This window comes from Saimiri boliviensis, chromosome 12, assembly GCF_048565385.1.
Source record: "Saimiri boliviensis isolate mSaiBol1 chromosome 12, mSaiBol1.pri, whole genome shotgun sequence".
Lineage (NCBI taxonomy): Eukaryota > Metazoa > Chordata > Mammalia > Primates > Cebidae > Saimiri > Saimiri boliviensis.
In genome coordinates, this window is record NC_133460.1 from 64879527 (window position 1) to 64893708 (window position 14182).

Below are 14182 nucleotides of genomic sequence, written 5' to 3' on the forward strand. Positions count from 1 at the left end.
ATATAGAAAAATCAAATCAAAATGAATTAAAGATTAAGTCTAATATCTCAAACTATAAAAGTATCAGAAAAAGAATTGAGGAGACTCTCCAGACCATTAGTCTGGGCAGATTTCTTGAACAATATGCAACAAGCAGAGACAATCAAAGCAAAAATGGATAAACAAAATCACACCAAAGCAAAAATGAAAATATTGAATAACATCAACTTAGGAAGTTTCTGTACAGTGAAGAACTCAATCAACGAAGTGAAGAGAACACAGAACAGGAAAACATATTTTCATCTGACAAAGGATTACCCATCTGACCAAGGATTAATAACCAGAATATATGAGTTTAACAACTCTATAGGAAAAAATATAATAATCCAATGAAAAAAATGCAAAAGATTTAATTATACATTCTTCATAAGACAACATACAAATGGAAAGCAGGCATATGAAAAGGCCTTCAACATCACTGATTCACATAGAAATGCAAACCAAAGCTACAATGAGATATTTTTTTTTATTTTGCATACTTTAATTTCAGAACAAAATGAACAAACAAAATAAAAAACCACAATACACAACATCCAAACCTGCTGTCAGAGTAGGGAAAGAATGGGGGCTTAACACCCTTGTTTCCTGCCTTCAACCGAAGGACAGGACAGAAAAACACCAGACATCAGCAGGGGGAGCCAGGTGGGACAGGGGCACTCAAGGCTGCAGGGGGAGTCATGGGGATGCTATACAAGGGCAGTTTTCCAACTATAAACTCCTAATCTACTTCTTCCATGCGAGATGCATCCTCATCACCCTCAAGAGGAGGGATCTCATCAGGAACTGCAGCACTGGGTTCCTCTGCTGCCACTTCATCTTCATCGATACCTAGACCTAACTTGATCATGCGGTAGATGCGGTTGGAGTGGGTCTGGGGATCCTCAAGGGAAAAGCCAGAAGAGAGCAGGGCGGTTTCAAACAGCAGCACCACAATGTCCTTAACCGCATTGTCATTCTTGTCTGCCTCAGCCTTCTGCCGCAGCGTCTCCACAATAGGATGGTCAGGGTTTATCTCCAGGTGCTTTTTGGCCATCATGTAGCCCATGGTGGAGTTGTCCCGAAGTGCCTGGGCTTTCATGATCCGCTCCATATTGGCTGTCCAGCCATAGGTGCTGGTCACAATGCAGCAGGGTGAAGACACAAGCCTATTGGAGATTGTCACCTTCTCAACCTTCTTATCTAAGATTTCTTTCATGAGCTTGCAGAGGTTCTCAAACTTTGCCTTGCTCTCTTCCATTTTCTTCTTCTCCTCCTCATCCTCTGGTAGCTCCAGACCCTCCTTGGTAACTGAGACCAGGCTCTTCCCATCAAACTCATTTAGCTGCTGCACGCAGTATTCGTCAATGGGCTCAGTCATATATACCACCTCGAAGCCCCGCTTCCGCACTCGCTCCACAAAAGCTGAGTTGGCCACCTGCTCTTTGCTCTCACCAGTGATGTAATAGATGGATTTCTGTGTCTCCTTCATGCGAGAAACATACTCTGACAGAGATGTCATCTCATCTCCAGACTGGGAGGTGTGATAGCGCAGCAGCTCAGACAGGCGGCGTCGGTTAGTGGAATCCTCGTGAATTCCAAGCTTGAGATTTTTAGAGAATGCCTCATAGAATTTCTTGTAATTCTCCTTGTCTTCCACCAGCTCAGAGAAGAGCTCAAGGCACTTCTTAACAATGTTTTTGCGAATGACTTTCAAGATTTTGCTCTGCTGGAGCATTTCTCGGGAGATGTTCAGAGGCAAATCCTCAGAGTCAACCACACCACGGATAAAGTTGAGATACTCTGGTATCAACTCATCACAGCTGTCCATGATGAATACACGACGGACGTAGAGTTTGATGTTGTTCTTTTTCTTCTTGTTCTCAAAAAGGTCAAAGGGAGCCTGACGAGGAATGAATAGCAATGCCCTGAATTCCAACTGACCTTCTACAGAAAAGTGCTTGACTGCCAAGTGGTCTTCCCAGTCATTGGTGAGGCTTTTGTAGAATTCTCCATACTCCTCTTGAGTGATGTCATCAGGGTTTCTAGTCCAAATGGGCTTGGTCTTGTTTAGTTCTTCCTGATCAATGTATATCTCTTTGATCTTCTTAGTTTTCTTCTTCTTATCCTTACCACTATCATCCTCCTCATCTGAACCCACATCTTCAATCTTGGGCTTTTCTTCATCTTCTTTATCATCCTCCTCTTTCTCACCTTTCTCTTCCTCTGCTTCATCATCACTAATTCCCTTCTCTCGTTCCTTCTCCAAATAAAGGGTGATAGGATAGCCTATGAACTGAGAGTGTTTCTTCACCACTTCTTTGACCCGCCTTTCTTCTAAGTACTCTGTCTGATCTTCTTTAAGGTGGAGGATCACTTTGGTACCCCTGCCAATGGGCTCACCATGGTCAGCACGCACAGTGAAGGAACCTCCAGCAGAAGACTCCCAGGCATACTGTTCATCATCATTGTGCTTTGTGATCACAACCACTTTCTCTGCCACCAGGTAGGCAGAATAAAAGCCAACACCAAATTGCCCAATCATGGAGATGTCTGCACCAGCCTGAAGAGCCTCCATGAATGCTTTAGTACCAGACTTAGCAATGGTTCCCAAATTATTTATAATATCTGCTTTGGTCATGCCAATGCCTGTGTCTACCAAAGTCAAGGTACGTTCCTGAGGGTTGGGAATGATGTCAATTTTCAGCTCTTTACCACTGTCCAACTTGGAAGGATCTGTCAGGCTCTCATAGCGAATCTTGTCCAACGCATCAGAAGCATTAGAGATCAACTCCCGAAGGAAAATCTCCTTGTTGGAATAGAAGGTATTGATGATGAGAGACATGAGTTGGGCAATTTCTGCCTGAAAGACAAAAGTCTCCACCTCCTCCTCTCCATGGTGTACTTCCTCAGGCATCTTGAAAAGGCTCATAGGTATTAGAAAGCAAAGAGGACTGGCCGTCCAACACACACGCAGCACAAGAGCAGCGCCGGAGTGACTCGCTACAATGAGATATTATCTCACCCCAGTTAAAATGGCTTATATCTTTTTTATTTTATTTTATTTTATTTTATTTTATTTTATTGCATTTTAGGTTTTGGGGTACATGTGAAGAACATGCAAGATTGTTGCATAGGTACACACACGGCAGTGTGGTTTGCTGCCTTCCGTCCCCTCACTTGTATCTGTCATTTCTCCCCATGCTATCTCTTCCCACCTCCCCACCCCCCCGTCCCTCCCCCATTTCCCCCAAACGGACCCTAGTGTGTAGTGCTCCCCTCCCTGTGTCCATGTGTTCTCATTGTTCAACACCCGCCTGTGAGTGAGAATATATGGTGTTTGATTTTCTGCTCTTGTGTCAGTTTGCTGAGACTGATGGTTTCCAGGTTCATCCATGTCCCTACAAAGGACGTGAACTCATGGTTTTTGATGGCTGCGTAATATTCCATGGTGTATATGTACCACATTTTCCCTATCCAGTCTATCATCGTTGGGCATTTGGGTTGGTTCCAGGTCTTTGCTATTGTAAACAGTGCTGCAATGAACATTCGTGTGCACGTGTCCTTGTAGTAGAATGATTTATAATCCTTTGGATATATACCCAGTAATGGGATTGCTGGGTGGGTAAAATGGGATTTCTATTTTTAGGTCCTTGAGGAATCGCCACACTGTCTTCCACAATGGTTGAATTAATTTACATTCCCACCAACAGTGTAAAAGTGTTCCTATTTCTCCACATCCTCTCCAGCATCTGTTGTTTCCAGATTTTTTAATGATCGCCATTCTAACTGGTGTGAGATGGTATCTCAATGTGGTTTTGATTTGCATTTCTCTGATGACCAGTGATGATGAGCATTTTTTCATATGTTTGTTGGCCTCCTGTATGTCTTCTTTTGTAAAGTATCTGTTCATATCCTTCGCCCATTTTTGAATGGGCTTGTTTGTTTTTTTCTTGTAGATCTGCTTTAGTTCTTTGTAAATTCTGGATATCAGCCCCTTGTCAGATGGGTAGGCTGCAAAAATTTTTTCCCATTCTGTTGGTTGCCGATTCACTCTACTGACTGTTTCTTTTGCCGTGGAGAAGCTGTGGAGTTTGATTAGGTCCCATTTGTCTATTTTGGGTTTTGTTGCCATTGCTTTTGGCGTTTTGGTCATGAAGTCCTTGCCTACACCTATGTCCTGAATGGTTTTGCCTAGATATTCTTCTAGGGTTTTTATGGTGTTAGGTCTGATGTTTAAGTCTTTAATCCATCTGGAGTTAATTTTGGTGTAAGGTGTCAGGAAGGGGTCCTGTTTCTGCTTTCTGCACATGGCTAGCCAGTTTTCCCAACACCATTTATTAAACAGGAAGTCCTTTCCACATTGCTTCTTTTTGTCAGGTTTGTCGAAGATCAGATGGTTGTGGGTATGTTGTATTTTCTCTGAGGCCTCTGTTCTGTTCCATTGGTCTATATCTCTGTTTTGGTACCAGTACCATGCTGTTTTGATTACTGTAGCCTTGTAGTATAGTTTGAAGTCCGGTAGTGTGATGCCTCCTGCTTTGTTCTTTTTGCTTAGAATTGACTTGGCTATGCGGGCTCTCTTTTGGTTCCATATGAAGTTTAAGGTGTTTTTTTCCAGTTCTGTGAAGAAGGTCATTGGTAGCTTGATGGGAATAGCGTTGAATCTGTAAATTACTTTGGGCAGTATGGCCATTTTCACGATGTTGATTCTTCCTAACCATGAACATGGAATGTTTCTCCATCTGTTTGTATCCTCTTTTATTTCGTTGAGCAATGGCTTGTAGTTCTCCATGAAGAGGTCCTTTACGTTCCTTGTTAGTTGTATTCCTAGGTATTTTATTCTCTTTGTGGCAATTGTGAATGGCAGTTCATTCTTGATTTGGCTCTCTTTAAGTCTATTACTGGTGTATAGGAATGCTTGTGATTTTTCTACGTTGATTTTGTATCCTGAGACTCCTGAAGTTGTTTATCAGTTTCAGGAGATTTTGGGCTGAGATGATGGGATCTTCCAGATATACAATCATGTCATCTGCAAATAGAGACAATTTGATTTCCTCCTTTCCAATTTGGATACCCTTTATTTCTTTTTCTTGCCTGATTGCTCTGGCTAGAACTTCCAGTACTATATTGAATAGGAGTGGTGAGAGAGGGCATCCTTGTCTAGTGCCAGATTTCAAAGGGAATGCTTCCAGTTTTTGCCCATTCAGTATGATATTGGCTGTTGGTTTGTTGTAAATAGCTTTTATTGTTTTGAGGTACTTTCCGTCAATACCTAGTTTTTTGAGGATTTTTAGCATAAAGAGTTGTTGAATTTTGTCAAAAGCCTTCTCTGCATCAATTGAGATAATCATGTGGTTTTTGTCTTTGGTTCTCTTTATGTGGTGAATTACGTTTATGGACTTGTGTATGTTGAACCAGCCTTGAATCCCCAGGATGAATCCTACTTGATCATGGTGGATGAGCTTTTTGATATGCTGTTGCAATCGGTTTGCCAGTATTTTATTGAAGATTTTTGCATCTATGTTCATCATGGATATCGGCCTGAAATTTTCTTTTCTTGTTGAGTCTCTGCCGGGTTTTGGTATCAGGATGATGTTGGTCTCGTAAAATGATTTGGGAAGGATTCCCTCTTTTTGGATTGTCTGGAATAGTTTCAGAAGGAATGGTATCAGCTCCTCTTTGTATGTCTGGTAGAATTCAGCTGTGAACCCATCTGGACCTGGGCTTTCTTTGGGTGGTAGGCTCTTTATTGCTGCCTCGACTTCAGACCATGTTATTGGTCTATTCAGGGTTTTGGCTTCTTCCAGGTTTAGGCTTGGGAGGATGCAGGTGTCCAGGAATTTATCCATTTCTTCCAGGTTTACTAGTTTATGTGCATAGAGTTGTTTGTAATAATCTCTGATGATGGTTTGGATTTCTGTGGAATCTGTGGTGATATCCCCTTTATCGTTTTTTATTGCATCAATTTGGTTATTCTCTCTTTTCTTTTTTATTAATCTGGCTAGTGGTCTGTCTATTTTGTTGATCTTTTCAAAAAACCAGCTCCTGGATTTATTGATTTTTTGAAGAGTTTTTTGTGTCTCTATTTCCTTCAGTTCTGCTCTGATCTTAGTTATTTCCTGTCTTCTGCTAGGTTTTGAGTTTTTTTTATCTTGCTCCTCTAGCTCTTTCAATTTTGATGATAGGGTGTCAATTTTATATGTCTCCTTTCTTCTCATGTGGGCACTCTTGCTATATATTTTCCTCTAGAGACTGCTTTAAATGTGTCCCAGAGATTCTGGTATGTTGTGTCTTCGTCCTCGTTGGTTTCGAAGAACATCTTTATTTCTGCCTTCATTTCATTGTTTATCCAGTCAACATTCAAGAGCAAGTTGTTCAGTTTCCATGAAGCTGTGCAGTTCTGAGTTAGTTTCTGCATTCTGAGTTCTAAGTCGATTGCACTGTGGTCTGAGAGACTGTTTGTTATGATTTCTGTTCTTTTGCATTTGCTGAGGAGTGATTTACTGCCAATTATGTGGTCAATTTTAGAGTAGGTGTGATGTGGTGCTGAGAAGAATGTATATTCTGTGGATTTGGGGTGGAGAGTTCTGTAAATGTCTATTAGGTTTGCTTGCTCCAGGTCTGAGTTCAGGTCCTGGATATCCTTGTTGATTTTCTGTCAGGTTGTTCTGTCTAATATTGACAATGGGGTGTTAAACTCTCCCACTATTACTGTGTGGGAGTCTAATTCTCTTTGTAAGTCATTAAGAACTTGCTTTATGTATCTGGGTGCTCCTGTATTGGGTGCATATATATTTAGGATCGTTAGCTCTTCTTGTTGCAGTGATCCTTTTACCATTATGTAATGTCCTTCTTTGTCTCTTTTGATCTTTGTTGCTTTAAAGTCTATTTTATCAGAGATGAGAATTGCAACTCCTGCTTTTTTTTGCTCTCCATTTGCTTGGTAGATCTTCCTCCATCCCTTTATTTTGAGCCTTTGTGTATCCTTGCATGTAAGATGGGTTTCCTGGATACAGCACACTGATGGGTTTTGGCTTTTTATCCAATTTGCCAGTCTGTGTCTTTTGATTGGGGCATTTAGTCCATTGACATTTAGGGATAGTATTGTTATGTGTGAATCTGATACTGTCATTTTGATGCTACCTGGCTGTTTTGTTGGTTAGTTGATGCAGATTCTTGATTGTGTTGATGCTCTTTTACCATTTGGTGTATTTTTGGAGTGGCTGGTACTGGTTGTTCCTTTATATGTATAGAGCCTCTTTCAGTAGTTCTTGTAGAGCAGGTTTGCTGGTGATGAAATCTCTGAGTGCTTGCTTGTTCACAAAGGATTTTATTTTTCCTTCACTTATGAAGCTTAGTTTGGCTGGATAGGAGGTTCTGGTTTGAAAGTTCTTTTCTTTAAGGATGTTGAATATTGGCCCCCAATCTCTTCTGGCTTGTAGGGTTTCTGCTGAGAGATCTGCTGTGAGTCTAATGGGCTTCCCTTTGTGGGTAACCCGACCTTTCTCTCTGGCTGCCCTTAGCATTTTCTCTTTCATTTCAACCCTGGTGAATCTGACGATAATGTGCCTTGGGGTTGCTCTTCTTGAGGAATATCTTTGTGGTGTTCTCTGCATTTCCTGGATTTGAATATTTGCCTGCCTTGCTAGGTTGGGGAAGTTTTCCTGGATAATATCCTGAAGAGTATTTTCCAGCTTGGATTCATTCTCTTCATCACATTCAGGTACACCTATCAGACGTAGATTAGGTCTTTTCACATAGTCCCACATTTCTTGAAGTTCATTCCTTTTTGCACTTTTTTCTCTGTTCTTGCCTTCTCTTTTTATTTCATTGAGTTGATCTTCGACCTCTGATATCCTTTCTTCTGCTTGGTCAATTCGGCTGTTGAAGCTTGTGCATGCTTCACGAAGTTCTCGTGTTGCGTTTTTCAGCTCCATCAATTCACTTATACTCCTCTCTATGCTGTCCATTCTCGTTAGCATTTCGTCCAATCTTTTTTCAAGGTTCCTATTTTCTTTGCGATGGGTTAGAACATGATCTTTTAGCTCACTGTAGTTTCTTACTACCCACCTTCTAAAGTCTGATTCTGTCATTTCATCACCCTCCTTCTCCATCCGGTCTGGTTCCCTTGCTGGTGAGGAGTTGTGATCCCTTTTAGGAGGAGAGGTGTTCTGGTTTCGGGAGTTTTCATCCTTTTTGCGCTGGTTTCTTCCCATTTTTGTGGGTTTATCCACCTGTTGTCTTTGTAATTACTGTTTTTCAGATTAGGTCTCTGAGTGAACTTCGAGTTCGTGGATGCTGAAGTTACTTCTTTTTTTTTTTTTTTTTTTTTTTTTTAACGCTTTCCTTCTAACAGTCTGGCCCCTCTGCTGTAGGACCGCTGAGGTCCTTTCCAGGCCCTGCTTGCCTGGGGGTCACCTGTAGCAGCTGCAGAAAAGTAAGGGTTGCTACCCGTTTCCTCTTCTGCTATCCTTGTCCCAGAAGGATGCTCGCCTACTGTCAGTCCATTTTCTCCTTTATGAGGTGAGTCTTTGGATCTATGGGGGTCAGGGAGCTACTTGAGGAGACAGTCTATCTTTTATTGGGGCTTAAGTCCTGAGTTGTGAGCTCCGTTGTTCGTTCAGAGCTGCTAGGCAGGTATGTTTAGGTCTGCTGCAGCTGAACTCATAAAGCACTTTTTGTTCCCAGGTGCTCTGTCCCAGGGGGTTGGAGCTCTATGAGTTTCCCTTGCACTACTGCCTTTTTTGATTTTTCTTTCAGGTCTGACCCGCCCAGCTAGAAGCACGCCTAGCCACTGTCTGCCCGCAGGGGCTTTGCTGAGCTGCTGTCGGCTCCGCCCAGCTGCCCTGAGCTCTTCCCTGCAGTCCTGTTTATACAGGCGTAGTTAGAACTCTCTCGGCAACGGTGGCCCCGCCTCTGTTATAGCAGACTCTCTCTGTTGTGGCAGGTTGCCTCGGCAACGGCGGGTTGCCTCGGCAACGGCAGCCTACCTCCTTAGCGGTGGAGAGTCTCAGTAATGGCGGAAGCCCCACCCCCACCGAGACGGACGGACGCGGTTCAGCCGTGCTTGGTTTGAAGGGCTCAACCCAGAGGGTTTCCAATTACTGTTTTTGTTTTCCTTGTTGTTGAGGGTGGGGGGCTGGGACCAACCGATCCTGATCACCTGGCTCCCTGACTCGGAGTCTTTTCTTTTAAGTTGAACGACCCCGCGTTCCGGTCGCTTGTTGAAAAGGCTCCGGGATCTCCCATGCTGCGACTCACGGAGTCGGCTCGAACTGCGGTGCCGGCTCCTGGTGCATTTTTTGCCTAGAAATCTCCTGGCCTGGCTCGCTATTTCAGATGAATGGGCAACTCTGCCGTCTCAGGGCTCTGATCACCAGCTAAGAGGGCTCCCAGATCAGTGGCTTTTGTGCAGACAACCACAGCAACAGGGCGCGGTCAAAGCAGCCGCGCGGGCAGAAACGGCCCCGCGGGGGCCAAAGCAGCTGCACCAGATGGGACTGCGATGCTGGAGACCCCTCTGCCTGGGTATCTCCTGGTCTGTGGGCAATAAGAGTTCGTCTGGAAATGCGGCGTCCACTCACCCTCTGCACTTTCACTGGGAATTGAAGTCCTGAGCGGTTCTTAGGCGGTCATCTTCCCAGCATTCCCAAGACTGCGTTTTAAACACAGAGGAAAGGTTTCTCTCAAATTGCTCTGCTGTGAGTTCGTTCACCTTAGGAAGCTGCATCTATGTTGAGATTCAGTGAGTTAGTCACACATTTCTTATAAAAGCTGCGTTTGGATATTACACAGTGAATGGGATAATAGGCTATAATGAGAAATATCTGGCTCTAACACAAAAACGGAGCTATGTGGCACATTGGTTGTCAAATTGTACATTCAACTTACAGAATGAAACTGATGTGTATATGAAGCATTTCAGAAACCCTTTCTTTGGAGAGGCTAAAAATACATGTTTCCAGCCGTATACTGCCATATGAAAATTAGCATTATGACTGCGTTTTAAACACAGAGGAAACGTGTCTCTGAAATTGCTCCGCTGTGAGTTCGTTCACCTTAGGCAGCTGCGTCTATGTTTAGATTCAGAGAGTTAGTCACACGTTTCTTCTAAAAGCTGCGTTTGGATATTCCAGAGTGAATGGGACTACAGGCTGTAATGAGAAATACCTGGCTCTAAAACAAAAACGCAGCTATCTAGCAGATTGGTTGTCAAAGTGTACGTTCAACTTACAGAGTTAAACTGATGTGTGTATGAAGCGTTTCAGAAACCCTTTCTTTGGAGAGTCTAGAAATAGATGTTTCCAGCCAGATACTGCCATATAAGAATTAGCAGTAAGACTGCGTTTTAAACACAGAGGAAACGTTTCTCTCAAATTGCTCTGCTGTGAGTTCGTTCACCTTAGGAAGCTGCATCTATATTTAGATTCAGTGAGTTAGTCACACGTTTCTTCTAAAAGCTGCGTTTGGATATTCCAGAGTGAATGGGACTATAGGCTGTAATGAGAAATATCTGGCTCTAAAACAAAAACGGCGCTATCTAGCAGACTGGTTGTCAAAGTGTACATTCAACTTACAGAGTTAAACTGATGTGTGTATGAAGCGTTTCAGAAACCCTTTCTTTGGAGAGTCTAGAAATAGCTGTTTCCAGTCTTATACTGCCATATGGGAATTAGCAGTAAGACTGCGTTTTAAACACAGACAAAACGTTTCTCTCAAATTGCTCTTCTGTGAGTTCATTCACCTTAGGAAGCTGCATCTATGTTTAGAAATATCTGGCTCTAAAACAAACAGGGAGCTATCTAGCAGATTCGCTGTCAACGTGTACTTTCAACTTACAGATTTAAACTGAAGTGTGTATGAAGCATTTCAGAAACCCTTTCTTTGGAGAGTCTAGAAATAGTTGTTTCTAGCCGTATACTGCCATTTGAGAATTAGCAGTAAGACTGCGTTTTAAACACAGAGGAAAGGTTTCTCTCAAATTGCACTGCTGTGAGTTTTTTTTTACCTTAGGAAGCTGCATCTATGTTTACATTAAGTGACTTAGTCACACGTTTCTTCTAAAACCTGCGTTTGGATATTCCAGAGTGAATGGTACTATAGGCAGTAATGAGAAATATCTGGCAATAAAACAAAAACGGAGCTATCTAGCCGATTGGTTGTCAAAGTGTACATTCAACTTACGGAGTTGAATGCTTGCCCATTTCTACCACAGCATTGAATCCCTGCTGCTAAGCTTCAATGATCAGTTTCTTGTATCGCTGCAAGTCACGGATCTGAAAAACTTAATAAATGAAAAGAGAGAGACCAGCCTGCCAAATACACTGCACAACTGTAATGTAATTTAACGTAGCATAACAAGTTATTTTCAACCTTAGCACATTTCTTCAAAAAAAGTTTTATTGAGATATAATTCACATACCATTAAAGTTCGCGATTTAAAGTATATAATTCAATGGTTTTAAGTATCTTCAGAGCTGTGCAACGATTACCACAAACTCATTTTAGAACAAATTTTCATGAGCCCAAAAAAGAAATCCTATGCCCACTATCAGTCACTACCCATGCCATCACCCCCCTGCCCCTGGCAACCGCTCCTCTACTTTCTGCCTCTATGGATTTGCTTATTCTGGACATCTCACATAAACGGGATCATACCATATGTGGTCTTTCGCGACTGACTTCTTTCACTTTTTGTGATATTTTTAAGGTTCAGCTATTCAGCCTTGGCATATTTCTTAGAGTTGGAGTTTTCTTTCTTTCTTTTTTTTTTTTGAGACGGAGTTTCGCTCTTGTTACCCAGGCTGGAGTGAAATGGCGCGATCTCGGCTCACCGCAACCTCCGCCTCCTGGGCTCAGGCAATTCTCCTGCCTCAGCCTCCTGAGTAGCTGGGATTACAGGCACGCGCCACCATGTCCAGATAATTTTTTGTATTTTTAGTAGAGGCGGGGTTTCACTATGTTGAACCAGGATGGTCTCGATCTCTTGACCTCGTGATCCACCCACCTCAGCCTCCCAAAGTGCTGGGATTACCGGCGTGAGCCATCGTGCCCGGTGTAGAGTTGGAGTTTTCTAATCTTTTCAACAAATCAAACATATGACTTTTTAAATTTCAAATCCTGACCCAAACCCCACCCACCCTTCCACAAAATACCATTTACTTGTCACGTCTCTCTAGAGAATCTAAACTATAATTTGCTTTTTAGGTTCTTCCAAAAGTTCTTTTTCTGGGTTCTCCTTCTGGTACTAAAACACTAACTTCTTTAAACACCAACATGTCACATGTCTACATTTCTCTGACAATAGGATGCCTGGGGTAGAAAGATGACTGAATCCTTTTAAGGAGATGGCCAACGATAAACGTAAAGTGCATGCTGAAACCGCAGCGCAGGGCACCTCTCACCAGGTCCGGGCGTCTAGGTGTCCCCGTGCGGCGGCCGCAACACCCCGCGTTGCCAGCACGTGTGTCGGAATGCACGTTGGCTCCGACTACACACCCACCAACGCACACTCGGATGTGGCCCTAACATCCCTCCATCCCCCGGCCCGGAAGAAACTGAGAGAACGTAACAGAGCTCTCTAAACTGGGGGCCCAGGGGCCTCGCATTTCCCAGGGGGCTGCCCAGAGGGTGCTTCCCCTCACCCCACCGCCCAGCCCCCGGACGCCAGGAGCAGGTAACCCATGGAAGAGTGAGGCAAAGTAACCGGCAAGGCCAGGAACCGGAGGAGCCCGAGGGGCAAAGGATGTTACGCGATGAGAGGCAGCGCCGGCGCTTGGAGAAGTGTCCTGGGGCTTCGGGGCCTCTCCACAGGGCACCTCCCCCTCCCAAGGCAACTCGCACCCCTGGGGCCGGGCGGCTTTCCGTGTCCCACCCCCGGGTCAGTCCCAGCAACGAGGTCGGGCCCAGGGTGCTGTCCCTACTGCCTGCACCAGGTCTGCGCTGCGTGCAGAGCGGCTCGCGGGCCAGGGAAAGGGAGGGGCGGTTGGCGGGGCCCGGGGACTCGCGGAGCCCGCCCTGGCACCAACTTCCCCACCGAGTCCTGGCGCCTGGCGGGAGGACAGAGCTGCCGGGACATTAAGGGAGAAAGCCCCAGCGGCCCTTCCTGCGCGGGGATGCCCGGAGCCAGGGCCCGGGGGGGTCTGCCGCAGCCTCCCTCCCGGCAGAGCTGCTCCGCGCACCACCCCTCCGCTCCCGAGTCCGGGGGCGACAGCTGCAACTCGGGATTCGCAAACAAGGCGCAGCCCCTCGGATGAAAAGTTCCCACAGTGGCCGCGGGCGGCGGGCACATACTCACTTTCTCCACTCTTCGGCAGGAGCACGAGCACGGTGGAGAGAAACAGCGGTCCCCACAGCTAGGCCGGGGACCCTCCTCCGGAGCTAGACCTCATTCCTTTTATTTGGAACGAAATTCCCCTCTCTCAAATTAAAAAAAAAAAAAAAAAGAGGGGGGGGAATGGGAAAAGCACGAGAAGGAAACAACTCTCAAAGTCAGTCTTCGCTCCCCCTCCAAAAATAAGGGCGAAGGAAACAGTCCGAAGGCAGCGGCGCCCAGGCCCTCTGCGCGCGGACAGGACGGGAGGTGCGGGCCGGGCAGGAAGGTGCTCGGGGCCCCTCCGCGCCGGCAGCAGCGGCCCAGGGCCTGGTGAAGCGGCCAACCCGAGGCGCGCCGGGGCGGGCAGCTGGCGTCCTCGGCGTTCATTTCCCAACGCGGAGAGGCAGGAAGCGGGGAAAATGCAAAGAAAGGGGCAAAAGCCCAAATCCGCCTCGCTGAGGAAAACGAGCCCTGCCTTGGCCACGCGAGAGGCGGCCTGACGCCCGAGCCTCGGCGGCGGGAGAGCGCGTGGCCCCGAAGTCCGGGTTGCAGGCGAGGCCAGGGAGGGGCAGAGACCCGAAGTCAAAATGCATGAGCGGCGCCCCCTCTTCCTCCTGTTCTTCCTCCGGGCTCCGCTCGTCGCCGCCTCCTCCCTCAGCGCCGCCACCGCCGCCGCGAGCTCCTTCCCAAATGCAGGACACACAGAGCGGCGGGCCGGCCAGGCCGCGCTCAGCACTTCCGCGGCGCCGCCCCGCTCCGCGCCACCGTCCGCCCAGCGCAGGCCCCCGACCGGCCCCGCCCGCCGCCTCCTGCTCTGCGCGGGGGCTCCGGCCTGCTGAAGGTCACGGC

The 14182-nt window shown here is 45.8% G+C and overlaps 1 protein-coding gene across 1 annotated transcript; it reads right to left on the reverse strand.

Annotated features, from left to right (window-relative positions):
• Positions 1-498: 498 nt before the first annotated feature.
• LOC120363057 (heat shock protein HSP 90-beta-like) lies at positions 499-3010 on the reverse strand. The gene has a single exon (XM_039467260.2). The coding sequence runs from the start codon at positions 2945-2947 to the stop codon at positions 758-760; it is 2190 nt and encodes a 729-aa protein (XP_039323194.2). The 5' UTR covers positions 2948-3010; the 3' UTR covers positions 499-757.
• Between the last annotated feature and the right edge of the window lie 11172 nt (positions 3011-14182).

Bases quoted from the DNA above. Each gene is read 5' to 3' on its own strand.
- LOC120363057 (XM_039467260.2), bottom strand. From the start codon at position 2,947: ATGAGCCTTTTCAAGATGCCTGAGGAAGTACACCATGGAGAGGAGGAG.